Genomic DNA, 25,989 nt, shown 5'->3' with positions numbered 1-25,989 from the left:
TACTGTTCACATGCTGAAGTGTGAGACCTACACGCTCGAGCATGGATCTCACGCGTCGGAGCTTGTTCCCCACACCCTGGATAGCGGGCTTCTTTGGCCGCTCCTCTACCTTTTTCACTATCGACACTACTGTTTGTATGTTTTTTTGTTGTATTTTCGCTTGTTATTTTTGCTTTTTCGTTTTTTCCTTTGTTTCCATGTATTTCCTATTGTTTTGTTTGGATTTTGTGAGTTTTATTCTCCCTTTCTTCTTTAGGATTATTTTTGTAGAGGAGACTGGCACTATTGTTTCTTTAGCTCCAGATTTGGATCTTGATTGTGCCTCTTCTGTGCTAACTTCCTTCGAGGTGGTTGACGTTGTTCCGTGGCGCGATGCAGATGGGTTTGGACCTTTTGAGGTTCCTTCACCTGTAATTAGGGTATGTGAACCTTTTGAGGTTTGTGTCTCTTTTTGTGTTCATTTTGCTTTTAAAATTGCTTTGTGTTGTCTCTTAGAGATGACCAATTCATTTGTTTGGCCCATTTCTTATTGTGGTTTGTGTACTTGTATTAGATCAGGCCTTTAACCATCACATCTAAAAATCAATTAGTATTCACTGAGGGAAGCTAAAGCTTTTTATGGCATTCAAAATCGCATCCCGTAATGCATGTCCTAAGAACCATCCAAGTGAGCAGAGTAGCATTGTTGCACCTCAACAACTTGTCTTTTTTTTTTTCTTTTTTTTTTTTTAATTTTAATTTTTGGGTTTGTTATAGGAGAGCCCATTTTCGGTATTTTGATCACTTGTATCCCTTTCCCAATTTAATTACAAAAAAAAAAAAACACAAAAATATAGGTATTCAAATAATCAACACAAATATAATTTGCTCATTATTAATCATGTAACTACAGTAGAAATATATTGTTCTACATTTTCCACCAAAAAAATAAATGTCGTTACATTCACATAACAATGGTAATAACAATTCTATTGTGGGTTATATCATGAGAAATAAATTTTTTAAGAATTATTCTAAAACTACAGATAACAATGACAAAGTCTGCAAGGGAAACCCTAAACAGGGAAGGAAAATCCAGAACATCAGAAAAATGTTTATGCAATTGTTGCAACCTGAAACTCATATTCAAGCCATTTATGCCTACAAATTATTACATAGATAAAAGAAACATAAATTAACCAAAAAGAAAGAAGAAAAAACAAAGTCATAGACTAAAGCATGACTAAGGAAGTAATATCACATACTAACCCAACAAACAATAATACCATTAGAAAGACCATTTAACACAACATTTGAAGTTCATCGGCGAATCACGCCTCATGAAGCAGAAAAAAAAAAAAAAAAATTAATGCAAGTTCTCTTAAACGTTACTTTTAAAAGGTTATGTGCCAATTATAGCATATCTGCATTTTTATGATTAGCAATATTAAATAAGAAAATAACACAGGGAAAGCAAGAAGGAGAGCAAACACCTTGCCTATTATTGATCAGAAGGCTTGCAAAGATGCATTGGAGTGTAAGCAAAATGAGAAATATTTGGTTTTATTCTCACACACTTTTTTTTTTTTTTTTGTCCATCTCCACACAATATATATATATATATATATATATATATATATATATATATATAAATTTTACCCAAAAAAAAAAGGGAAAAAAATTCATAGTAATAGCCTCTACTCGTGTCCTAGCTCGTCTGAGAGGGGTTGCCGAATTTCTTCTTATCTCTTATTGTATTTATCTTATGTATTAATCTTTTTATTAATTTTAATTTTCTTTTTTCAATTTATAAGTTAAGTTATATAAGTTATATTAGAAATATATTCTATTATAAATTATAAACATGTATGAAAAAAATATTGTGACATTTCATATTTTTACATACATGTCAACTCAATTATTTTTTATATATCAAAATAGGCGATTCCATCGTTTATAGTTGAAAAGAGTAGTAACAAGAGGTTTTTCAAACCAGAATATTTCTTTATCCTTTTTATCTTTAAATATTTCTAACTTCGAATTTTCTTGATTTCCATCTAGATAAAAAGTTTCATAAATGGGTCTATTTTTATAGCGTTTCTTTAAAGTGGAGTTCATCTTTTGTTTTTTCCTTTCCACTCATTCGGATCTCTTCCGTTTCATCAATTTTGTCTGGATCCTCATTTTCTTTCGAAAAAAGAGAAGGAGAAGGATCTTCTTCAGTGGATTCCTCTTGTTCATGTTTAGTCCCCTTTGTTTCAGAAGTTTTTTCTATTTCTACATCTGTTTCTTCCTCACTTTCCCCGCGTCGCTAGATATGGATAAGGGGGCATCGAATAAATATGGTGAGCTACAACAATGGTTAAAGAACCTAACATTGCTAGGTTAATAGACAATTGAGCATGCCATGATGTTGTTAGGATATCATATAGGCCTTTATGGCCCTAGCCTATAAATAGACTTTTATGAACCTCTAAAATATCTTTTATACCATGACCAATTCCCCAGTTGGTCCTATACATGTGACCTGCTATCAGGAAAAGAATTGCAATTGGTGGCCGGCTGCCATCAACCATGGCAGAATCACGGAATCGTCGGACCACCCACGGAGCCCCTCACGGTGGAGCTGTTCTATTGAGATGTTGAGAACACATTGACGTTCATAGAAGTTCCGAGCAACACCGAGTTGAAAAGGGGTGTCCGCTTGATCGAGATAAAATCTGTTTTTCAATAGATCTTAATGTAATCGGACTAAACAAGCCCTTAATGTATAGCTGGTCTATCACTTTCGCTATCAAAAGTTTTGAAGTCACCAAATCCTAATTCGATGAGTATCGAAACCAACCAATGTAAGTCTGTTTGGGTGGGATGGGAATAGTCGGCGCGTTGGGACTTCAAGGTATTTTGGTCGACCCCACCGCCAAATCGTGGGTGGAGAAGCTCTAATTCACCGCCAGGACTTTAGAATAGAGGAGTGTTTGGCAAATCATTTATCAATTTCATGCATTAGATTTATTTTATTTTATTTTTCCACTATATAGAAAAATCACTACAAAATAAATTTTCTTTTCACTTAGATATTTTCATTTTTTTTTTCACTTTTTATTATTATTTAAATAGAAAAATCACTACAAAATGATTTTTTTTTATTCTTCAATATAAAAAATTTAAAATTTTATTCCATGTGAATTTTTTTCCACCACATTAAAATGATTTTCTTTTATTTAAAACGCAACAACACCGAGATTTTATTTGCTTTTCTTTTATTTTTTCTTGTAATTTTTCGTTATTTGTGTTTTTATTTCCTGGCCGCTTTTTCGTTTTTTTTGACAGAGTTCTTCCTCTCTTTATCGACTACTTATGGTCGGATTTGGTTTCTTTTTCCGACCACTGATAATCGTAATGATAACTTTGATGAGTTTTGTTTCATTTACGAAATCTTGCCATATATTAAAGATTTTATTGGCTGTTTCTTTTTCCGGGTCATTCATTTGACTCATTTTCGACTGTTCTTTAAAAGGTTATGTCGTCTTTATGTCGTCTTTGTTTTTTATTTTCTTGTAATTCCCTTTCTCCTTCCCTCGCTTTGAATAAAAAAAATATATATACTAGGTTAAAATGGTTTGCCAAACAAGTCTTAAGTGGTTTCCACAATCGGAATGGTAAAATCCGCAGTACAGCCAAGAAAGTACTAGAACCTTTTTTCGAGTGCCAAGCATCCCACTACATCCTCTCCTACGTGGCAAGCAGGTATAGGCTGGGACACCGACTGTAACAAAGCAGCCCCGTAGAAATCTTAAAGACTTCTCCCACGCATAGCCGAACCTTCTCTCTCTATCTATAAATACACGGCACGTCTCCACTATTCAATCTCTCTTTTTCTCTCTTTGCCTTGGCAATCGTTGAGCTAATCAGCTCCCCTCTTTCCTTCTCTCTCTCCTCGGCGCCTTCTATCTCTCATGGCTTCCCAGGCGAGTCTCCTCCTTCAAAAGCAGCTCAAAGGTATGGAAATTTCTGTTGGTCTTTTTCTATGTCTAGCGGAATTTGATGTAGGTTTTCTTTTTTGGAAGGGATGGATTGTGAGCCGGTTTCTGATTGATCTTGTTGTGTGGTGCAGATCTTTGCAAGAACCCGGTCGACGGGTTCTCTGCGGGTCTGGTCGATGAGACCAATATCTTTGAATGGAGCGTAACGATTATTGGACCGCCAGATACTCTTTAGTACGTGCTTTAAATTGTTCTTTGTAAGCATAAATCTTGTGCTTTTTGGATCACTAATTGGGTTTTCTTTGTTGAGTCTTTATGGGTGGGGGTGTGGATCAAGGGCTGGGATTGTGATTTTTGGGAAAGTTTGTGTATTTGAATAGCTATTGGGGTTTTGGAATTGATTGGATTAATTGGGTCTTTGGTGATTGCGGAGTCTTTCTGAATTGATGTGTTCTCTAAGGGTTATTCATTAATGGTTGAATTGAGATATTGTTTCAAATTAGTAATTCTTGGAAGAAGAAAAGTTAATAGAAGGAAACACAAGACGGCCTACTCTCAGCTTGTTGCTAGACTGTAACAGAAATTCTGTTTATTTTTGTTTCTGACAGTTTCTCAATGAAGGTTTGGGTTGGAGTTGTTCAAGTTTCATATTTTGAAAGGATATGTTACACATCGGTTCTTTAAAAAGATGAAGGAAGAGAATGAAGAAACTGATTATCATTCTTAGGAAAACCCAAAGAGCCAAGCTTTTAATTTGGTTGGTCATAAAGGCTGATACTTTGCCTATAGTCCAAAGAACCAGACTTCTAATTTGTTTGGTCGTAAAGACTGATACTTTGCCTATATTTGTTCTGTGGCTTTTAAGTCCAGGGATGTATCTACTGCTACTTGATTTTTTGTTGAGTTTTTTGCTTTTGATCAAAGCATGCACAGGTATTTAACATTGGTTGAAGGGTTAGTTCCTAGAATGTGGCTTTTGATATATCTACACTAATATTTTTTCTATTGAATAGAGCAAAGATACATGTTATAGTCATCTTGTTGATATTCAATCTAGGGTTTAAAGCAAAAAATGGTTTCATTATTATGATTATAACACATTACATGATTACAGTGAGGGGGGTTTTTTCAATGCCATTATGAGCTTTCCATCCAACTACCCAAACAGCCCTCCGACAGTGAAGTTTACCTCGGATATATGGCATCCTAACGGTTGGTTACTTTTGATATTTGTCTCCTATTAGTGGCATACTGCATGAAACTGATTTATTTGCTGCTAATTCAGTTTATCCCGATGGCCGTGTTTGTATATCAATTCTTCATCCTCCTGGGGACGACCCAAATGGTTATGAGCTTGCAAGTGAGCGCTGGACACCGGTCCATACGGTATGTCATTGAATTTCAAACTAGTATTTCTCTCTTGCTTCCATTGTATGAAGTTGGTGATTCTGAACTTGGAAGTCTTCACTTTCCAACTTTAGGGTTGGGAAAGATTGTGCGAAGTCAATATTCTGAAGTAAATGTTGAACAGTTCGTTAAATATATATCAAAACTGTAAGAGTTCATTTTGGGTTTTAGTGAAGATGTGAATATACTGGTCTGAATCCCCCCCTTTTTTTTTGTGGGGGAAGGGGGGAGAACACTTTACAAAGAGTAGCACTTATAGTGTGTCAATAAATTAATATAGGCATACAAAATTAATTATTACTCAGAACTAAATATTATTGAGTTAATTATTATATTGAGATTCAGTCAGTGGCTTGGCTGTATACATGTTATGGACTTGACAGGAAAGTGCAAGTGTTTTGGATTTACCTTGCAATTTGTGCATTATTATTAATAATGATAACAGTTGAAATCATAATCTTAAATAATGAGGCCATTCAGAATGTAGAGCTACATTGCAATGGAATGGACAGTGACCAAATCCTGTAACACCTTTGTTTAACTTCAGATGTTGTCAGCTACACAATTAAATTTCTCATTTGAAGTGGGGTTGAGCATCCGACTTGAAATCCAACCTCCATGATGCCACTGACCTAAAATCAACCAATGTTGTTGGTTGGTTTCTGACAGTCCAGCGGAGAGATTTGGTTTCTAACATTGAGAAATTGAAGGCTGTCAGGTTGGTTGTTGGTGGGTCCGACAAAACTGGCTTAACTGGTGTCTATTAAAATCCCAATAACAAAACGAATGACTTTTTCTTTCCCCTTCTTTCAACCAAGTTCGTTAGTTTTCCACTTCTCCTTTTCATCACTCATCAACATTGATCCTAGATCTCGTCATGCCCTTGTCATTCATCAGCCCCTTCTCTTGTTCGATGACTCAATACATATTCTCTTGGCCTATACTCATCAGATCTTGTCAACAAGTATTGGTTTTCATTTTTTTTCCTTTTACCTTTCCATTCTCTTATGCTGGTTGAGGACCCAATGGCCTTATTGCTTTGCTATATTGGGGAGGACTCCAAAATTCGTTTCTAGCATGATGTTTGTGTGGGGCTCAATCTCAAGACATCTTTTTCGAACTTATTTAGTATTTGCCCATTTTAAGGACGCTACTATTTCATACCATTTGGAGCTTTGTAGTGCCTCCCATCAATGGAATAATTCTCTCCGAGTGGCTCATGATTGGGAGATGGATCACTTTACCCCACTCTTCACTTTGTTGTATTCCATTAGAGTGAGACAGGCGGTGATGATTGACTTTGTTGGATTCCTTCCCGGAGTGAGTCGTTTGATGTTAGATCTTACTATAAGGTTTGTGTTCCCCATGATAATACTCCTTTCCCTTCTTGGAGAAGTATTTGGCAGAATAAGGCTCCTTTGAGAGTGGTTTTTTTGCTTGGTCGGCTGCCTTAGGGAAGATCCTTACCATGGACAACCTAAGGAAAGACATTACTGTGGTTGAGTGGTGTTGCGTGGAAGAAGAATGGAGAGTTAGTAGATCATCTTCTACTTCACTGTGAGATCGCAGGTGCTCTGGAGAATATTATCTTCAGCAGTGTAGGGTCTAGTTTGGCTTATCCCTAGAAAGGTGGAATATCTCTTTGTTTGTTGGAGAGTGCCAGGAGGTAGGTTTTAGCTTGATGTAGTTTGGAGGATGATTCCGCTTTGGCTAATGTAATGTTTATGAATGGAAAGAAATGATCGTAGCTTTGGAGACCATGAGAGGATCTTAGTGGAATTAAAGACTTTATTCTTTTAGACTCTTTCTCTGGGTTGCTGCCTCAGATTGTAGTATTTTGAACTTTCATGCTTTCTTAGATATTTTCTCCAGTACTAGTTAGGCTTCTCTCTTGTATACTCCTTGTGTGCTTAGGTTGTACCTTTGCGCTTTAATGAATTTGCAATTACTTATTAAAAAAAAAAGATTTATGTTGATGTTATTAGTTCCAGTGGGTGGCAAGTATGGGATTGTTTTTTGCAGTAGGTTTGGTCCTCCTGCCATGGGGGTATGGTTGTAGATTATCTGAGGCCATGGAGTGGTTTGTGGGTGGTAGTGGGTTCTGATTGGCGAGCTTGGGTGTGGTGGTTGCGGATTTTGGGCTTTTTCGTCCAGGAATGGCCGTGATTGGTGGTAGTGGGCAGGCTGGGGCAAACTTAATTGGGCTAAACTATCCAGCTCAAAAGGTGTAGAAAAACCAAAACATACCAAACAAGTAATAGATATATATAACACCCAAACAATAGATATATATGACACCCAAACAGTCAAACAAAAGCTGAAAACCAAAAATCGAGCTCAACTAACAGTCTAACCGCATTGCACCGACATTCGTTACTGGCCATCAATTGGTTTGGTTTAGTGCCTAGTTTCCAGTGACCTACCCATCGTGTTGATCATCAAAATCTAGTGAAGACTGACCATTGGATCAATGCCCACCCCCTATCCAAAGTGTATTCCTAGAATTGAGTTACAAAATATTTTGTGGCTTGGTCTTAAAGGTCTCTAGGCTTATGCTTTTGAGTCTCATGTTGAATGCCATAGAGCACATGTTCAAGGTTCAACTTTGCTTGTTTTATTGTGAGATTTTTTCATGGTAGACGTTTTTTGTTCTTTAGATTTTATGGTTTTTGAAAGAAAATCCTACACGGCACATTTTCTTATATTTTTCTGGCGTGTTGGATTTTTTTTTCTTCATAGAAGTTTTACATCAAGCCAACTGTAGACAGTTGAGAATTTTGGGATTTATTTTTCTTAATTGATTTTTCTTGAAACAAACACAGCCTTAAGTAAAGGATTCTCTCCTTGTTTTCGTGACATTTGGTTTCCCTTTCTGTCTATTATATTCCCTTGTTGTGTTAGTAATGGATGACTGATTAGAGGTTTAAAACCTCTAAATTTCCTGGAGTTTAATTCAGTCATGTGAAGGTGGAAACTGGCCCATAAAAAGAGGTGCCTAAAAGAAGATTGGAGAAAAGCCCAATGTGACACTTCAACTAAACAACTTTAGCCTGTTGGGTTTCTTTCAATTTTATAAGTTTTCTGTTATATGAACTCAAAAGATTATGAGACTTGAGGCTTAAACCCTTGGCTCAACGGAGGGTTGAAGCTCTGTACCAGTTTCAACCCTAGAACTCTATAGTTAACTGTGAATGATCTTTACCATAGCCTTGCATTAACAGGTATTAATATTGCTGTTGCAGGTTGAAAGTATAGTTTTGAGTATAATATCAATGCTTTCCGGTCCTAATGACGAATCCCCTGCAAACGTTGAAGCTGCAGTAAGTGATCATCGGCTACTGATTTTTCTCTTTATATTGATAACTTAAAAAACTTATAACTTGTAATATGTGAATGAGCAAATGATAAAAGTTATTGTAACGGCAAATTATGTTGAACGATTTTTTTTAAGTGATCGAGATATCATTAAAAACGTAAAAATGCCCCCTAGAACATAGAAAGTATACTCTTAAGCATGGTTCCAAATTGTTCAATTGTAATTTCTGGTTAGATAAATCTCTTTATTGTTTCAGTTCCATAATGTTGGCAGCCTTGTGATAGATTCCTTCCTTTAACCAGAAAAGCTGTTGAACCAAATGAAGAAAATGCTAAAGCTTGTCATACATTAGGAAGGGCGGATTAATGTAGTTGGTTACAAGCATCTACGGAGGGGACTAACTTCTCATGAGTTGATTTTACCCAACATTTGATAAATGTCATTTAGTGAATGAAGAAGGAAATAAATGGGTTGATCTCATGATTTTACCCTTTCAGATGGTGTGCTTCTGTAGGTGGTAGAACTCATCAAAGAGTGCTGTGCTCATTTAGAGGATCTTGGAAATAGATTTGACATTTTCTTCAATGACTTTGGTGGGTAAAATGTTGTATCTGACTGGGATCTGAGTGAGTTGAGTTTGTGCGAGGCAAGAGAGTATATATACAAAGGATGTACGGAAAAAGTACCTGCTTATGATAGATAATATTTAGTGAATGAAGGAGAAGGAAAGCCTCGACTGATTTCTTTAGTCATCTTGATGATGTAAGAGAACTTTTAAAAATTTTAGAGAAAAGCAAGTCCATGTAATCAGATGGTAGACCTATTAAAGAATGTTGTACAATTGCTCAAGATCCAGAAATGGTTTGCCCAAGTCGTGGGTTATGTTAATATCTGTGATGTTGATGTGTGTCAAAATGGTACTGTACTGATTGCAGGTAAACTAATTTTGTGAAAATAGTATTTACAAATGAGTAATGCTACATATCCCACCTCCATCCCATTGGGCTGCCACATGGTAGTGCCTATCAGCCTTTGAATCAACTGTTTTTAAAAAAATAAAAAATTAAAAAATTAAAGGGCTGATAAGCCTAATGAGATGAAAGTGTAGTATGTAGCATTACTCTTTACAAATCGAGGTATACAAGGTGTCCTCAACAATTGCATCTTGTGTTCTTGTAAGTTTAGGAAACCATGGTCTTTATGCATATTATTCTGTATACTTCATATTCCTATTTGAATATCATTATGTATACTTCATGTTCTTGTTGCTGTTCTTTTCATCTGCCCCTCATACCTGTTATTGGTAGAACATCATATTCTGAAACAGATAAAAGCCAAAGGATTTAATTGTATTGTCTGGTATCATATAAGTTAATAGAAGATCCATGTTTGCATCTCTTATTGCAGAAGGAATGGAGAGATAGGAGAGATGATTTCAAGAAAAAGGTCAGCCGATGTGTGAGAAAATCACAAGAAATGCTATGATCTGCCAGACCACCAATATGCTTCTTCGTGCTTGTGGGTGCCAGAGAGGTCTTAAAAGTTATTTTGTAGGGGGGAGGGGGCTGGTTTCTCCAGGCAATTTGTTGGTCCTTGTAGCATGCTGTTGAAGTTGTCACACCCATCTCTTCATTTAGTTGTTTTATTATTCTCAGCATGTTCAATTGTATGACTTGGAATTTTATGTATTCAAAATGCTTTTTTAGTGTTTGATGACAAGCGCTCTTGCTGGGTACTTTAATGTCATCTGTACTATTGAGTAGCTTGGGGTAAATCCTAGTAGGGTATAGAGACTTCGTTTCTATTCAAACCTGGGGTCTCCTCAACGTTGCAAGATGTGTAGACAACCTAAAACAAGCGACTCGGATTCCTCCCTAATATTTATTATATTTGTTGCCTTGAATGAAATGGCCCAATCATCTTGTTTCTTTCATTTCCCCTTTTGCGTTGACTCTTTTGACTCTTTGTTTTTAAATCTTAACATATATCTTAGAGAGATTAAAACGTCGATATTGATTATATATATAAAAATCAACTACTAGTTGTGCTTCGTGAGTTATATATACTTGGAATGCATATAGATTTCATAGGCTCAATGAGGAAGCCATTCCACCAAGTTTCTTTTTCTTACTATATTTGTTTAATTAGTTTATACTAATTGAAATGGCAACGGTAACTAGCAAGTAAATATGGAGCGACGACTTTATTAGCAATCAGCCGATGACATGCAATAACACATCATCATCGCGACGACTTTTACACAATTAGCAACAACTTTTTACAAACAAAATTCTTTGTGGGTCTGATTATTCATAATAAATATCGAAGTACTTCTTTAGTGTGTTCATCATCACAACTCATAGATTTATTTTTCGGTTCCACTCAGTCTCGTTTCGGTGGGTTCACGTGGCTTCCCATCCTCACCACAATCCCGTCAATGTCACGCACATAACCAACTTTCTGGCCCCATTCTTTCGTCTCCGGATCGCTCACCGGCACTGCACCGCTCTCCACCGCCCTCTGATCATCCAACCCACCAATATCAACGGTTACAATACAAATCAATCACCAAAGAGTTAAAAAAAAGAGTTTTCATGCAAATCATGCACGTACGTACCTTGTAGGCAGCATCAACATCCGCGTACGCAAAGCAAACCTCAATTGGCTGTCTCTTGTTGCCGGACTCAGGGATCTGGACCGCGCCGGTTAGGCCGTCGGTCTCGTGTTGGTGCACCGGAGTAAACGCTATCGTCGTCTGCCCGCTTTCCAGCTCCCCCCATCTGCCATCAACCAAAAGATCCAAAACCCATTAATACATTTTGAATCTCAATCTCTCATTGTATTTGTGTATATAGATATATATCACCGGTTTAGATATCATATATATGTATAATTTTCCTACAACCACTCCTACCTGTGGGATTCGTCCAAGCGACGAACATTGTGGCCGAAGGCTTTGGCATAGAAAGCCACCGATTTGGCGACGTCCTTCACGTACACAACCGTGTAGGCAAACGCTGGGCTGAGAGAAGACGCCATTGTTGTCCGAGTGCCTCGATGCGTGATCCTTTTATTCTGGTGTTTCTGATTGTTTTTTCCAACGGTGCGAGCAATTGTAGATGGTTAAAGTTACACGTGGACCTCATGCATGTTAACCACATCCATATGCCGTCCACCTGGCATCTATGGTTCACTCGGTCCAAATAGTTCATTTTCTTTCCCAATCAGCTTTTTTTCTTTTTTCCTTATAATAATAGTCTTTTCAGTTTTTATATATTTTTATTTTATTTCCTATATGCAACCATGCCCCCTCAAAACATACAAAAATTAATTTTATTTTATAGTCAAAATTATTTTGCACATTCTTAATTATTAAGGACAGAGTTTTCTTCTAAACTGGGTTGGAGGAACTTTATCTAACTCAGTCTATAAAAATGACGTGTCATTTGAACACGTGAGATACATATATTTTTTTAATAGTATGGGCAAAGTTAAAATAAAGAATATTAAAAACTCATGCGCATCTCACATATTATTTAAAAAAATGACACATGTTATTTTTATAGATTGGGTTGAAAGAAATTTCTCCGACCAAATTTAAAAGAAAACTCTGTCCTTCTATTAATACGTACATATTTAAATGAGTTTTTTGGGTTGAGAAAGTTTAAATGAGTCTTTTGATACTACCAATATCCCACTTGTCCCAAAAAAAAAAAAAAAACATCCAAAATATCTGATTTCAGACCAAACTTCTTGTGTAATGTTTTTATAAAATAATCCAAGTGCTAGCTAATAGGGTCAAGAAAGTCCTTATCACACATCATTTCTCATAATCAAATTGCGATTATACTTGAAAGGGTATGAGCCTGTTTGGGTGTGCGTTTAACATTCAAAAAGTCTGTTTGAAGAAAAAGTATACGTTTGGTAAAAAAATTGAAAAACACTTTTAAGGGTCTAAAAAGCAAAAAAATAGCCAAAACGCATTTTTGACAAAAGCTTAAAAATAAAGTTTTTGTCAACAAATTTTTTTTAACTTAAAAGCTCTATTTTTCGAATACAATCCTAAACATGCTTTAAGAGTCTGTTTGAGATTGTGTTTGAGGTGCCTAAAAGTGCTTTTAATACTCAAAAAGCATGTGAAAAAAGTACTCGTTTTGATAAAAAAAATTAAAAGCATTTTTAAGGGTTCAAAAAGAGTAAAAATAGCCAAAACGCACTTTTGGCTAAAGCTTAAGAATGAAACTTTTGTCTAAAATCTCTTTTTTAACTTAAAAGCTCTATTTATCAAATACAATTCCAGACAAACTCTAAATACAGACAATAATTTAACTGCATATGAACAATACGTACTCACAATGCATAAAAAGCAAAGCTTACGACAAAATAGAGTAGATTTTTATGCAGGTATTACTCTGTTTATCATTCATGACGTGCCAAAATGGCATATCATTCCTATTATATTAGGCAAAGAGATTTTATTATCTCCTTATCTTTTTATTATGTGTAGAGGTGTTCAGCTCTCTTCTTCAATAGGCTGAGAACAATGGTGGTCTAACATGGGTTTCTATTGCTAGGGAGGAATAATGTTAAATCATTTATTTTTTTGCTGTTTACAGTCTCCTCTTTTGAAAAGCAAATTCTCTTAAGTCAGACTGCAATGGCTGTTGGACATATGTTGAATGTCTACGAGAAAGTATCTGAAGACTACCGAGTTACCCACTTTTTGACCATCAAAAGCTTATTTGACAAAAAAAGAAAAAAAAGAAAAAAAAGGCAATTTTGACCATTATATATATATATATATATGAGGAATATTTTTTAGTAGACTAGATTTGTTTTTTTGGTAAACTTCACATTTGTAAAAATATTTTTAAATTTTAGGGGTACACCTTATTTTGAAAAAACACAAGAAGATATAAAGCTTACTTCTTAATTATTAAAAACAAAAAGGCGAGTAATTGGCGGCCACCCTCAATGGAAGAGAAGTGTGGCTATGCAGTCACTTAGATCTGGTTGAGATGGCCATCCTCAAGGGAGAAAAATGGTAGCTATGCGATCACCCTAATCTGGCTGAGGTGGCCATAAGACAACTGGACAACCTCTAGTCTATTGTGGTAGTTGCCCGACCACCTCAATAAAGACTATTGTGGTTGGACGACCATCCTCTCTTTTTTTAAGGGTAGTCCTAAGGACAGAACTAGAACTTTTAATTTGGAGAGACAAAATTTAAAAAACAAATATTTGGATAGGCAAAAATTAAATTTTAAGGGTTTATTTTATAAAAAAATACATATATATTTTTTTTAAAATTAATTTTTAAGGATCACCGAGCCCCCCAAGGCATAAGGCGGTTCCGCTCATGTGATCGCATTATTATTTTTTGTTTATAAATAATATGTTATCCCTTGTAACGGTAAGATATTTTGACAAAAGTTTTCTAAAAATATTCAGCGTATTAAAAGTATTTTTTTTTTTTTTGTAAGTTAAAAGTATTTTTGAGTTATTAATAAAGTTTTGGGAAAATTGGGCATCAGCTTCAGGATTCAGACATTTACCAAACACATAGCTGTCGCCTGTCGATATCGAAGTGTCACGTGCTGGGGCCCTCCGTTCCGTCCGCAGTTCGTTTCCCCTCTCATTTTCTTCCTCGCCACGGTGATTGAACTAAAGAATATGATTATGAAGAAGAATAAGACGAAGACTCTTAATTCAAAAGCTTCTGGTTAACTCCCACAACAAGAATCTACCGAACCAATTCGTCGAAAACGCAAGAACCAAAAAAGCCTTTTAGCTTTCTTTCTCAGACTTTTCAGATTTTACCGGAAGATTTCCAGGTCTGTGATTTTATTTTAATTTTTTTTTCAATTCTAATTTCTGTTTTATCCGTACGATTTTGAGGAACATGATCCGTTCTTTTTTTGGTTGAATTATGCTTAGTAATTGTTCACGGTATAGTTGTTAAACCATGAATGTTGTATAAAATTCTATATCGCAAATTAGCATCGCGATTTGGTGAATCGAACTTGACTGATAAGTCTGATATTACAAAAAATAAAGAAAGATTGTGAATCTTTCTTTTTCTTTTATCGCGATGTTGTGTGGATAAATTTCGAGCACTTCGATCAAATGCCTGTAATCTTTGTGACGTGATTGTAATTTTTACTCCCTATTTAGTTCTTTTTTTTTTTTTTTTAACTGTGTGATGATTTAATTAATTAATTTTTTTTTTAAATTTATATTACCAAAAAGTATAGGAATATGTTCAGGTACTACTGCTTTTGCATTTCTGAAGTATTTCATAGGAGTAATATATTGGAGCGAAAATAAAACGATTTTTGCTCTTTCAAAACAAGAAAATTCCTCCTAAGATGTTTTCTGAAAAATTAGGAAATCGATGACAGCTTTTTACCCTAATTACCCTAATTTTTGTTGCTAAGTTGAAATCCAATGAGGATTCTACTGAGGGGATAATTGATTTTTACTTATGTATCGAGTTCTTTGGTATTATCTGCGAACTTAAGATGTGTTTTAGAAGATTGCCTGCTACAATAACCGACCAAATCATTAGATTCGAAGATTTTATTCAGTGGTGTTTCTCATGTATGCTCCTCATTTTCCAGTTTATTGGTAAATCACACATGCACCTGATGGGAGTTGAACCCATGACCTCACCCTCCACCTTGCTACAAAGGGTGGAAGTACCATTTGAGTTAAAGCTCATTGGCATCTTATTTAGATGCTAATAAGGTAGTGGTTTCATATTAGATGGAAGCGTGATTTTTGAGGGCTTTGAAGATGATATTTACTGTCACTACTCTTACTACAAGATATTGCCAACTCTGTTTATTTGTTCTTTCTCACAAAGAATAAAAATTAGCAAGCCTATTCCTTAGCTTCTGGCTTTTAAGGGAAACAATATAAATAAAGATTCTCTTTGAATGTCAGTGTTGTACTTTCATTACCAGCCGGTGCTTTTCTATGCATGGTATTATTTTTTGTCCTTTTAGAATGTTCTTTCTTTTAATTTGTTAAGGGAAGGATTCTTTTTTTAATTTTTATTTTCAGCTTTAGTTATATTATATTGCAAATATAATATTTATAGTTTGCAAACATGTATTAGGGATAGACAATAGATGGTAAGCAATCTTTTTGAAAAGGAAACTCACTTTCTGTAATATCTTTGATATTGAATGGATGCATCTTCCTTACTTGAAGATGGTTGACGGCCTATTTATATGTAAACAATTATTTCATTATGCATTTCCTTATTTGTCAATGCTTCATGCTGGTTGATATTCATACGTGCTTCACTAATTAAGATTAACGGCTGGGGAGTTACCATCCGGAGATGTGCTTTGCTTAAGTAACTCTTTTTTATGCATCCAGGGGTTCCAGCTGCTTAAGTAAATTTATGGGTTAACCATTCTTGTCCTTCTGAGTACTCTATAGAGTACTAGTGGACTGCAAACGGGAGCTCTTATCAAATCTTCTCAATGGGCGACTCATTACAAAGTTCTAAGTTAAGCAGAAGCTCTGAAGCGACCAGTGTCTCAATTGCAAAAAAGGCGTCTAAAAGAAGTTTAATTGCTTCTCGCTCTAGAGCTGCTTTACATAATCCTTTGAGGCACATAGCTTCAGTAAGCCATGGTATATTTGTAAACGGTGCAGTTGGTAACTCAGCATTGTTTTTACTCAAACTTGTTGCATTAGAGACAGTACGGAGGTTTTCAATGGCCAAATGTCCATTTGCATGGCGTGGTCTTCAGACGCTGCAACTTCTTTGCTATCCACCATTTAAGTGGATTCAGAGATGGGCTCCCTTCAAGAGTTTGGTGGAAGGCATGCAGGTTTGCTTTTACAAATTTATGAAGGTTTAATCATATGGGTCACCCTTTATATAGACATATAGAAATATGAGAGCATAAATATCATATATATCATAGTGTGTTTAACAAATCAAAGCAACCTTTCTTTGGATCACAAATTTTGGGTTTTTTGCTTTTACATGAATTGCACAAGCAGTTTATGCCTTATGTACAACTGATGTGTGGCATAAATTTGCACATGGTATTTATTGTATCTTTTCATTTTGTTTTTAACTTGTTTCAAATTATTGTAAATTAATCATTTTCTTGTTAGTCAAGTTTTATATATACATGTGCATCAATATATTTCTTTGCTCTACATTTTTCTAGGTACTGTCATTTAAAAATTGGTGTAATTTTTGGCCGCCAATGAGCTCTGGCTTAAATACATTTCCTCCCCAATTAAACGTGGTGTAGGGTAGAGGGTTTGTGTTCAAGATCCATTGGTTGTGTGTATCACCGATTAAAAAAATAAATAAATACAGGTTAGTTTGATTTTTTTGTTAATTTAAATAGCAGCTCAAAACGTAAGCCTTGCATATGGAAATCTCAATTATATGCTTCATCCTTTTGTTTTTTTTTTTGTTTTTGTTTTGTTTTGTTTTTTTTTTTTTTGTGTAAGGTAATTTAATATTCTGACTATAGTGTAGACTATAAAGTAAAATAAAAAGGTGCAGTACAATTGCGTACTGTTAAAACAATATATATTGGAACTCATTCCTATTGATAATGCAAAATGCTCAATCAACTCATTTCAATTCATTCAAAACGTGTAAGTCTTGCATATATGGAAAGATTTTATTTGGATAGTTCATATAAAATTTTATAACTGATACTGTGGTCCTCATGGTCGGCAGTAGCACTTTTTAAAACAATTATGATTTTGCATAATTCATGGATGTAAAATCAATTGTGCCGGTAAGTGTAATGTCCTGCCCAAAATGCAAGGTCGTCCTTGCATTTTGGGTGGGACGTTACAATAAGTTTGTTCTCTTCTCTTTGGAGTAGTTGAAACCATTATAGTTGCTTTTTTATTGCAAGACCTATAAATATAGGAATACATCTTCTGTTATTATACATATGACCTGCATTATCATATTCCTGTGGTTGAGGTAGTCAGGGGCAATTATCTGTTATCTCCTTTATGAATGTTAAATTTCTTTCTATTTCTTCTTTTCCAAGCTCTTTAAATTGGCTGTTCTTATGGTTGTTTAGTATTTAAAATATTTCCATGCTTATAGATGCTGTCAAGGCCTATTCTAGTCCTTTCAATTGCATCAGCTTTGTCTGATGAAGCAGTGTGTACAAGTGGAACCTCAGATGATACCAGTGATTCTCATACATATTCAGAACCATCTTCAGAACCATCTTCAGAGCAATCCTCTGTACAGTCTAATATGGATACAAGGTATATAATTGAGCAGGATGATGCTTGCAAGATTGATATTTTATTTGTTATTTGACACCTTCTATATATCTTTGGAGAAAGGCAAAAGATGAATGTTGATAGTATACAATTAGATTTAGTTCAGTTGCTGTAAAACTTTAAAGATTCTAAGTATCAGGTTAATTTGATTGACTGGAATTGCAGAATTCTAATGATGCTTCTAAGGTAAGCTAGAGTGACAAGACACTTTATAAATTACTGTTAAGGGAAATTGTCCTACAAGGGGCTAAGTTTTTAGTTTCGACAATTAAAGGCAACCGTCTAATTTTCAGTCAATTTCTTAAGGGAGAATCTGTCAGCTCTCATTATACACATGTCAAACCAATTAAAGCATGACACGTGGAACTGTAAATAACGTAAGTCTCATCAGCCCTGGATAAGTGCTATATGTCAGCCCACCCATGGCTGGACTGCTCAGCCATGCAATCTCCAGCCAGGGTTGTTGGGTCCTCTCCAAGCTACTGTCGTGGTTGAGGTGGTTGGGCATGACCTAGCCATGATTGCGTTGATGTGGAGCTAATGAGATGCTGACATGGGGCTGATGAGACACTGATGGGGCTTAAGTTGCTTACATATCCATTTGTCATGTTTTAATTGGTTTGAAGTAGGTATTAACAGCTGGCAGATTCTCAGTTAAGAAATTGACAGAAAGTTACACAGTTGTCCTTATTTATCACAAAGGCGAAAACTTAGGATGGGGCTTAAGTTGCTTACATTATCCATGTGTCATGTTTTAATTGGTTTGAAGTAGGTATTAACAGCTGGCAGATTCTCCGTTAAGATATTGACAGAAAAGTACACGGTTGTCCTTATTTATCATAAAGGTGAAAACTTAGGCCTTTAATTATCAAAATTAGAAACTCAACCCCATATTTGTCATAGGGGTAAAACTCATTCCCTTATGGTACAATTTCCCTATTGTTAATTATGAAGTTTTCTTTTTCATACGGAGAATGGTTTAGTCAATTGTCAAATCTAGACTTTCGATTTATATCTAAATAAATATTCGTTGTCTTCAACTGATTGTGTTCAGACCATGAGACAAGTTTTTATATAGATTTCAATATTTGAAGTCATTTTTATTTTTTTTCTTGTGATATTGCGTAAGTGATTAATTGGTTTGAAAATATTAGTGACTGGAAACTTTGCATGAACGTTTGTGTTGTAGCAGTTTTCTTCAGAGTCATTTGTCTTACTCCTTTTGTCAGGTATTTCAGGGTGTCGTGATAGTTATTTACGCTTTTTATGTGATACCCAGGACTACTGACGGATCGCCTCAAAGTCTGGCATCTGAAATGTGGATGATACAACTGCATAAAGAACTGAAAAACCAAGGGATTTGTTTGCCAGAAAGGTAATTGGATGAGTTTTAGGTATAAAGAATCGTCAAGTGATGCACTTAATACATTTTGGCTTTTAAATAAACACGAAGCAAAAGTATACGATTAGTATATATATATATTTTTTCTCTAAGCGTGTTACTTTATATTTGTTGCAATCTCTTATCACACTCTTATTCTTGATATTATATAAGACTAAAATATTGTTTACAATTTTTGACATCTTGCTTATCAGTGTGGTTTTTCTATTTTGTATTGCTTTCACCTGATCTCTATGATCTTGTTGAATAGCTGAGATGCTTTAATACGACCAGTATACAAGTTAACTCAATAAATGGTCTTTTCTAGGTGTGGTTTTCTTCCATACTTAATCCCCCTACAACCAGAGTATTTTCCTGTTGGCATCATTTTGGAAATTTTAAATCCCTAATTCCCACTTATCCGTACTTCCATTACAGGAATTACTAAATTCTCATAAACTTGATAGTCTATCCACATCCCACCATCTTGCTTTTAATTATTAAAGATAATTCAATGGAGAATTAATTGTTGAGATGAGCTTATAATGCTATTTTCATTCCCTTAACATGGTAGTTTTACTCAAAAAGTCTCCTGGTGGTGCGACATAATCTTTTAGTACTGATCTGGAAAAATAGCTTCTTGTTTTTTTTACACTTAGCGTATTTATATATGAATACCTTGGCTTCTCTTGTTGCAGCGGACCATGACATACTAGTGTTTATGCAGAATTAATGAAGATGAGCTCCATAGATTTTACACTGCCACTAATGGTGACTTTACGTGCTTGCTCTCATCAATTAAGAAGACAATCCGCTGGAGGGAGACTTACAGGATTCTTTCAGCACAAGAACTTGAAATGTGGTCAGATATGGTTTTCTGGCATGGATTTGATGTGAAGCACCAACCATGCCTCATAGTACGACTTGGACTTGCCTGTGTCACCTTGCCATCTCATGAGAAGCCTCGGTTTGCTCAAGCAATCAGTATGTTTCTTTTCCCTGTCTGGTAAATTTCTGGGATACCATATACCCCTATGGTTGCTACCATAGGGGTATAACCATATACCGCTATGGTTGCACTCGTCTGTTGTTTTCTCTGTTATCCTATTTTCCCATCAGTATTGCATGCGGTATTGTAACTCACTCAATGGTTGCAACTACAGTATCTCAGGTAGAGCATGGAGTCCTGCATTTAGTTCACGGAGAAAATTCACAAATTATAGTTCTGGTGGATTGTGAAGGGTTATCTCCTCTGAAAGTTCCAATGCAAATGTTGAGATCCTGTTCTTCCCTTTTGCAAGATCATTTCCCAAACCGTCTTGGCTGTTTGTTTGTCATACGTCTTCCTCCGGTTGTTCGTGTTATTGCTCAAACTTTTATTCAAGTAAGCTTGTATCCTTGATTGGTGTTATGTTTGATATTCTTGCTTTATTTATGGATCTGATGGCAGTAATGATGCTCTCTTTAATACAAGAACTTGAATCTATGGATCTTTCAGGTTCTGAAGCCCGTCACTCGAAAAAAGTTGAAAGTTGAAGGAGAGATGTACAAGAAGGTTCTTTCTGAGTACCTTCAGACACTACCATCTTATATTGGTGGTAAATGCACGTGCACAAAATGTTCAACCACAAATAGGATGAACATGATTGATCCTATTGCAGTAATGACCGACGGTGCGGATCCATATGCACGCCATCTAGTGGATGAGATTGATATTAACCTGAATGGGAACTGTGACCAGGTATTGAGAACTGCCATAATAAGCATCCTGATGTTGTGGGTTTTCATAGCCGTTGTTGCTGGACTATTTGATCCTGAAAGCCGTCCTTTTTTGCGTCCTTGAAATAAGCCTAGCAGTGGATATTGTCTCTAATCATCATCTCTAAGTTTTTAGCAATTAGCTATATCTGCTTTTTTAGTTGTCAAATTTTGTAATAATCGATGTTGTGTGAGTTAAGCATTATTATTCCTCTAATATATGTATATGTACGTGTAGTAACTTTATAGATGGGATAAAATATGATTAGGTGTACCCCATTAATACACCTATTTTCATGTACACTGGTGATTTATTTGTCAATCAAAACCATTCAAACAAATCTATAAACAATATAGTCAGCTGTAAAGAAACAAGCCTACTCGCGAGGATGTTCGGGCTCGGCTTGGTTAAGCTTGGCTTGAGCTTCGTTTGGTTATTAAATGGGTTGTTTGTGAAAATAAAATTATGTTCGCTTATAGGTTATATGAATGTAATGCAAGTATCATAGGTTTGTTTGTATTGTATGCAATATTCGTAGCTAATTTGTATGCAATATTGTCTCTTAGAGGTAATTCAATCGGCTGGAATTACGCCTAATGAAGTAGAGGTCACTAGTTCGAATTTTCCTTCCCCCTCTTGTGCGGACATGTCCAAAAAAAAAAAATTGTATGCAATATTCGTTGACGGCCTATCTGCCTTCTCACATGAGCTATCAGTAGTCTCATTGCATCTATATCCAAATCTAGAATATGTATTCGATAAACTAATTGAATTAGGGGTTATGCATTGGGAAATGTTGTGTACTGACTTGCCTTTCGTGGGCATTTGGTTTCTTTGAGACATACTATACATCCTCGCTTGGTTCTTTTTTCATCCTCCTCGTTTTCAAAATTATTATTGGATTTGTAGATCTTATGTGGGTTTCACACATAAGCTCACAGATTCAATGATGATTTTGAAAATTGAGAGAATGGAAGAAAGACCAGATGACGCCGGATAGAACTAAGATTGTTCTGACAGTATATAATAGCAACATAAACTAATAATTGAATATTGAAAAGGGAAATCAGGAAGAGAAAAAATAACAAATAGGGAAGTGAAAGACCCCAATTGCCCCCAAAATACGTAAACAGAAAAATAGCTTTGAAAGACTTAAATTTAATTGATAGCTGAAACTGAATTAAAAAATAACAAAGGCTAGTTGCATTTATATAGGTTAAGGCACCTCCTAATTTAACAAGGAAAATGAAAACCAAACCTAATTGAAAAATGAAGACCTAATCCTAATAGAACAGGTAAAACATAATCCTACTAAAAAATGGAAAACCTAATCCTTATTAAAAAGGAAAATTAAAACATACATTAATAATTAAAATAACAGTTTTGTCTATTTTCTTCTTCATCAGATATAGTAAGACTTTTAAGGAATTCTAAACCTCCTATGAGCAATTAAAGGTGCTTTTAACTCTTACAAACACAGTTTAAATAATTTACATGATTGATTCAATTACATAGTAATATAGTATTAACACTCCGTGTTGACACTAAGAGTCCTACCCACACAACAGTAATAAAATACTAATGAACCGAATAATCAAACAGATAATACTTCTTAACATATCCACTACTTAACAATGACTACAAGTAACAACGTCCTAACCCAATGCATTTTTTTCTTTAGATGTGTTGGATGTTATTCTCTTTAGACATTTTTTTGTCTTATCTTCCTGGATTAGGAGTCTAGGAGTATTGATTGGGTTTCCGTATAGCAGCTCTCATTTTCCGGTCTAGGTTTATCTGCCATAATAAATATGAGCAAAAAAACACTTATTCAATTCAAAATCCCTTCTGAAAGAACATTTGTGGAATCCAACAAAAGGGAGTCAAGTCAACAGACTCAACACCACCATGTGCATCCGTGCTCTAAAAAGTAAATACACCCGAGAAATTATTAAATTCCACTCGTTTCCGTCGACCAAACGCTCATCATTCACTCCCCCGGCCTCCCAACCAACTCTTCTCCCTCCTACATAAAACTAAAACTACCCTCCCTTTCATTTGTACCACCTCCTTAATTTCCTCTTCTGATCTGAGAATGGCATTCACCGACCTCCTTATCCTCTTCTTCGCTCTTCTCTTTCTCCGCTTCTGGTGGCGTTACTGGTCCGTCACCGGCGGTGGTCCCAAAAATCTGCCGCCGGGGCCGCCCGGCTGGCCTATTGTGGGTAATCTCGGCCAAGTCATTCTCCAACGCCGTCATTTCGTCTTCACAGTACGCGATCATCTACGTGCAAAATACGGCCCAATCTTCACAATGCAAATGGGCCAACGCACGCTCGTCATAGTCACCAGCTCCGACCTCATCCACGAGGCCCTGGTGCAGAGAGGCCCGGCGTTCGCCAGCCGGCCGGAGGACTCGCCGATCCGGCTCTTGTTTAGCGTCGGGAAATGTGCGATTAACTCCGCCGAGTACGGGCCGCTCTGGAGGACTCTCCGCCGTAACTTCGTGACGGAGCTGATAAACCCTGCGAGAGTAAAGCAGTGCAGTTGGGTACGGAAATGGGCGCTCGAAAATCACATGAAGAGGCTCCGGAGAGAGGCCTCGGAGAAAGGGTTCGTCGAGGTGATGAGCAACTGTAGGCTAACCATATGCAGCGTCCTCATCTGCCTTTGCTTCGGCGCAAAGATCTCCGAAGATGAGATCAAGAAGATCGAGAGCGTGCTAAAGGAGGTGATGTTGATCACATTACCCAAGCTCCCGGATTTCTTTCCAGTCCTCACTCCCTTGTTCCGTAAGCAACTCAGACAAGCCAAGGCGCTAAGAAACAAACAGTTGGAGTGCTTGATTCCGCTCGTGAGAAATAGAAAGGCTTTCGTGGAGAGCGGTGGGAATGGCGGTCCGGAGATGGCGAGCCCCGTCGGCGCCGCCTATATAGACTCGCTTTTCGGGTTGGATGCGCCGGGTCGGGGCAAGTTGGGAGAAGAAGAGCTCGTGACGCTTTGCTCGGAGGCGATCAACGCCGGGACGGACACGAGCGCTACTACTTTGGAGTGGGCTTTGCTTCACTTGGTGCTGGATCAAGAGATTCAAGAAAAGCTGTACAAGGAAATCGTTGAGCACGTGGGAAAAGATGGGCTCGTCACTGAGAGCGACGTGGAGAAAATGAGCTACCTCGGTGCGGTGGTCAAAGAGACTTTCCGGCGACACCCACCGGGCCATTTCCTCCTCTCTCACGCAGTCACGGAGGAGACGAAGCTCGGAGGGTACACCATTCCGGAAAACGCGAGCGTAGAGTTCTACACGGCATGGGTGGCGGAGGACCCGGCTCTTTGGGATGACCCGGGTAAGTTCCGACCCGAGAGGTTCTTGGTGGGTGATGGGGTCGACGTGGACGTGACGGGGACGAGGGCGATGAGGATGCTGCCGTTCGGGGCCGGCCGGCGGATTTGTCCGGCACTGACGCTGGGGACTCTGCACGTGCTCCTGTCGCTGGCGAGGATGGTGCATGCTTTCAAGTGGTTGCCGGTTCCCGGAGCCCCACCCAGCCCGGCTGAGACTTTTGCTTTCACTGTTGTGATGAAGGACCCTCTCAAGGCTGTGATCTTGCCAAGGGTGTGAATTGGGTAATGCCCTCGGGACTTGTGAGAGCTAATTTTGGTCTATTGGGATTTGAGATGCCTTTAATAAATCTTAATTAACTAGTTTCCTTATATATATATATTATGAGTGGTAGAATGAAGGTTGAATTAATCCTTATTTTGAAACCCTAAAGTGCATTCTAATTAGTGTTTTTGTGAGGAGAATGTATGTTTGTTAAAATTTCTGTCGTCTAATTTTTTGTTTTCCATCCGTATAATGAATGGACGAATCCAGCATTGAATTTCTGAGTCGACAAATCTAATGGGTCAAAATATGGTTAAAAGATAGTTCTATAACATGTCTTTTCGTTATATTCGCACAATCAGTATATATTCTTATCATGTGTCGTTTCAAAAATATGTGAGGTATTGGTTGGTTTAATTGTCATTGGATTAGGTGCCACACAACAGGATCATGGGAAAAGTACTTGTGTTTGCAAAACATATATATGAGATAAAACATTCTCGGCTGATGTAACATGCGTAATATAGTTAACATTAATGAAAAGTATATGCACAAACACCCAACAATTGAAGAATGTTGCTTGAGATTTTACAAGTTTTCTTATAAATTGCCATATCATTCATAAAATGATTAAACAAAAAATATTGCGAATTTAATTAGTTACTGACTGATTTATAATTATTTTACTAATTGTGAATTGGTAATTTGTAATAAACATTGTGGTATTCTAAACATTTTTTTAAATAGAACAAAACTCTCTTTATTTCAAGTGAAATAAAGAAGAAAAAAAAAAGTATTATTATATCCTTATTTATTGGTTAGCACATAAATGTTTCATAGGGGAGTTGGTAGGTCCATACGTATATATTTTAAGGGCCATTAATGCCCGAACCATTGCTGGTTGCTTTTATTTAAGTTCCTTACCAATCCGACCCGACAAAGATTAGTAGGTCAAATCGCAGCTAATGGGCTAGGGGCATGATGAATAGTAGGATACTAATTTGTCAGTCAAATTCATTTACTACCCATGCAGACTAAACTTAACTGGCCCATTAATTACACAAAATAATAGGATTTTGATTGATTTTTCTTTTTTTTTTTTTTAGTAATAGTAAAAAGTGATTGGTTTGAACGTTGAATTATATGATATGAAGGTTTGACTTTTGTTAGAGAAATTTTTTAAAAAAAAATTGATATTTTTTTGGGGGGGAAGTGAAAAATAATGGTAAAGGATGTTAAAAATGTTTGTCAAGTGATTTTGAGATT

General features: G+C 36.4%; 4 protein-coding genes across 5 annotated transcripts; 3 read left to right on the top strand and 1 right to left on the bottom strand.

The window, feature by feature from the left end:
• The first annotated feature begins 3,843 nt into the window (after window positions 1-3,843).
• LOC132164361 (ubiquitin-conjugating enzyme E2 7) lies at window positions 3,844-10,621 on the top strand. 2 transcript variants are annotated; one of them, XM_059574867.1, is made up of 6 exons: window positions 3,844-3,981; window positions 4,097-4,199; window positions 5,080-5,177; window positions 5,251-5,351; window positions 8,615-8,692; window positions 8,991-9,576. In XM_059574867.1, the coding sequence occupies exons 1-6, from the start codon at window positions 3,939-3,941 to the stop codon at window positions 9,000-9,002; spliced, it is 435 nt and encodes a 144-aa protein (XP_059430850.1). In that variant the 5' UTR covers window positions 3,844-3,938; the 3' UTR covers window positions 9,003-9,576. The 2 variants fall into 2 exon arrangements, with proteins under 2 accessions (XP_059430850.1, XP_059430849.1); XM_059574866.1 differs by lacking the exon at window positions 8,991-9,576 and adding an exon at window positions 10,096-10,621 and having other exon boundaries at window positions 3,845-3,981.
• Window positions 10,622-10,875: 254 nt separating this feature from the next.
• Window positions 10,876-11,761, bottom strand: LOC132164360 (uncharacterized). Its single transcript, XM_059574864.1, has 3 exons — window positions 11,603-11,761; window positions 11,306-11,468; window positions 10,876-11,208 (listed from the first exon to the last, which is right to left on the bottom strand). Exons 1-3 carry the CDS (start codon window positions 11,725-11,727, stop codon window positions 11,071-11,073), a joined length of 426 nt encoding a protein of 141 aa, XP_059430847.1. The 5' UTR covers window positions 11,728-11,761; the 3' UTR covers window positions 10,876-11,070.
• A 2,506-nt stretch (window positions 11,762-14,267) lies between these two features.
• LOC132164567 (uncharacterized) lies at window positions 14,268-21,419 on the top strand. Its single transcript, XM_059575100.1, has 7 exons — window positions 14,268-14,522; window positions 16,075-16,535; window positions 17,795-17,961; window positions 19,259-19,354; window positions 20,088-20,344; window positions 20,524-20,744; window positions 20,859-21,419. The coding sequence occupies exons 2-7, from the start codon at window positions 16,182-16,184 to the stop codon at window positions 21,201-21,203; spliced, it is 1,440 nt and encodes a 479-aa protein (XP_059431083.1). The 5' UTR covers window positions 14,268-14,522; window positions 16,075-16,181; the 3' UTR covers window positions 21,204-21,419.
• A 1,593-nt stretch (window positions 21,420-23,012) lies between these two features.
• On the top strand, window positions 23,013-25,007 carry LOC132163922 (cytochrome P450 77A1-like). The gene has a single exon (XM_059574298.1). The coding sequence runs from the start codon at window positions 23,215-23,217 to the stop codon at window positions 24,736-24,738; it is 1,524 nt and encodes a 507-aa protein (XP_059430281.1). The 5' UTR covers window positions 23,013-23,214; the 3' UTR covers window positions 24,739-25,007.
• The last annotated feature ends 982 nt before the right edge of the window (window positions 25,008-25,989 follow it).

The sequence above is a fragment of the Corylus avellana genome, chromosome ca10, assembly GCF_901000735.1.
Source record: "Corylus avellana chromosome ca10, CavTom2PMs-1.0".
Classification (NCBI taxonomy): domain Eukaryota; kingdom Viridiplantae; phylum Streptophyta; class Magnoliopsida; order Fagales; family Betulaceae; genus Corylus; species Corylus avellana.
This window is presented reverse-complemented; position numbering and strand designations above follow the sequence as displayed.

What these genes read in the sequence shown, in the direction of transcription:
- LOC132164361 (XM_059574866.1), top strand. Translation starts at nt 3,939, where the DNA reads ATGGCTTCCCAGGCGAGTCTCCTCCTTCAAAAGCAGCTCAAAG. An exon ending in GGATATATGGCATCCTAACG is followed by an intron (nt 5,178 to 5,250) that starts GTTGGTTACTTT and finishes CTGCTAATTCAG; the next exon opens with TTTATCCCGATGGCCGTGTT. An exon ending in GCTGGACACCGGTCCATACG is followed by an intron (nt 5,352 to 8,614) that starts GTATGTCATTGA and finishes TTGCTGTTGCAG; the next exon opens with GTTGAAAGTATAGTTTTGAG.
- LOC132163922 (XM_059574298.1), top strand. Translation starts at nt 23,215, where the DNA reads ATGGCATTCACCGACCTCCTTATCCTCTTCTTCGCTCTTCTCTTTCTC.
- LOC132164360 (XM_059574864.1), bottom strand. Translation starts at nt 11,727, where the DNA reads ATGGCGTCTTCTCTCAGCCCAGCGTTTGCCTACACGGTTGTGTACGTG. An exon ending in CGCTTGGACGAATCCCACAG is followed by an intron (nt 11,469 to 11,602) that starts GTAGGAGTGGTT and finishes GGTTGATGGCAG; the next exon opens with ATGGGGGGAGCTGGAAAGCG. An exon ending in ATGTTGATGCTGCCTACAAG is followed by an intron (nt 11,209 to 11,305) that starts GTACGTACGTGC and finishes TTGGATGATCAG; the next exon opens with AGGGCGGTGGAGAGCGGTGC.
- LOC132164567 (XM_059575100.1), top strand. Translation starts at nt 16,182, where the DNA reads ATGGGCGACTCATTACAAAGTTCTAAGTTAAGCAGAAGCTCTGAAGCG. An exon ending in GTTTGGTGGAAGGCATGCAG is followed by an intron (nt 16,536 to 17,794) that starts GTTTGCTTTTAC and finishes CCATGCTTATAG; the next exon opens with ATGCTGTCAAGGCCTATTCT. An exon ending in TCGGTTTGCTCAAGCAATCA is followed by an intron (nt 20,345 to 20,523) that starts GTATGTTTCTTT and finishes TTGCAACTACAG; the next exon opens with TATCTCAGGTAGAGCATGGA.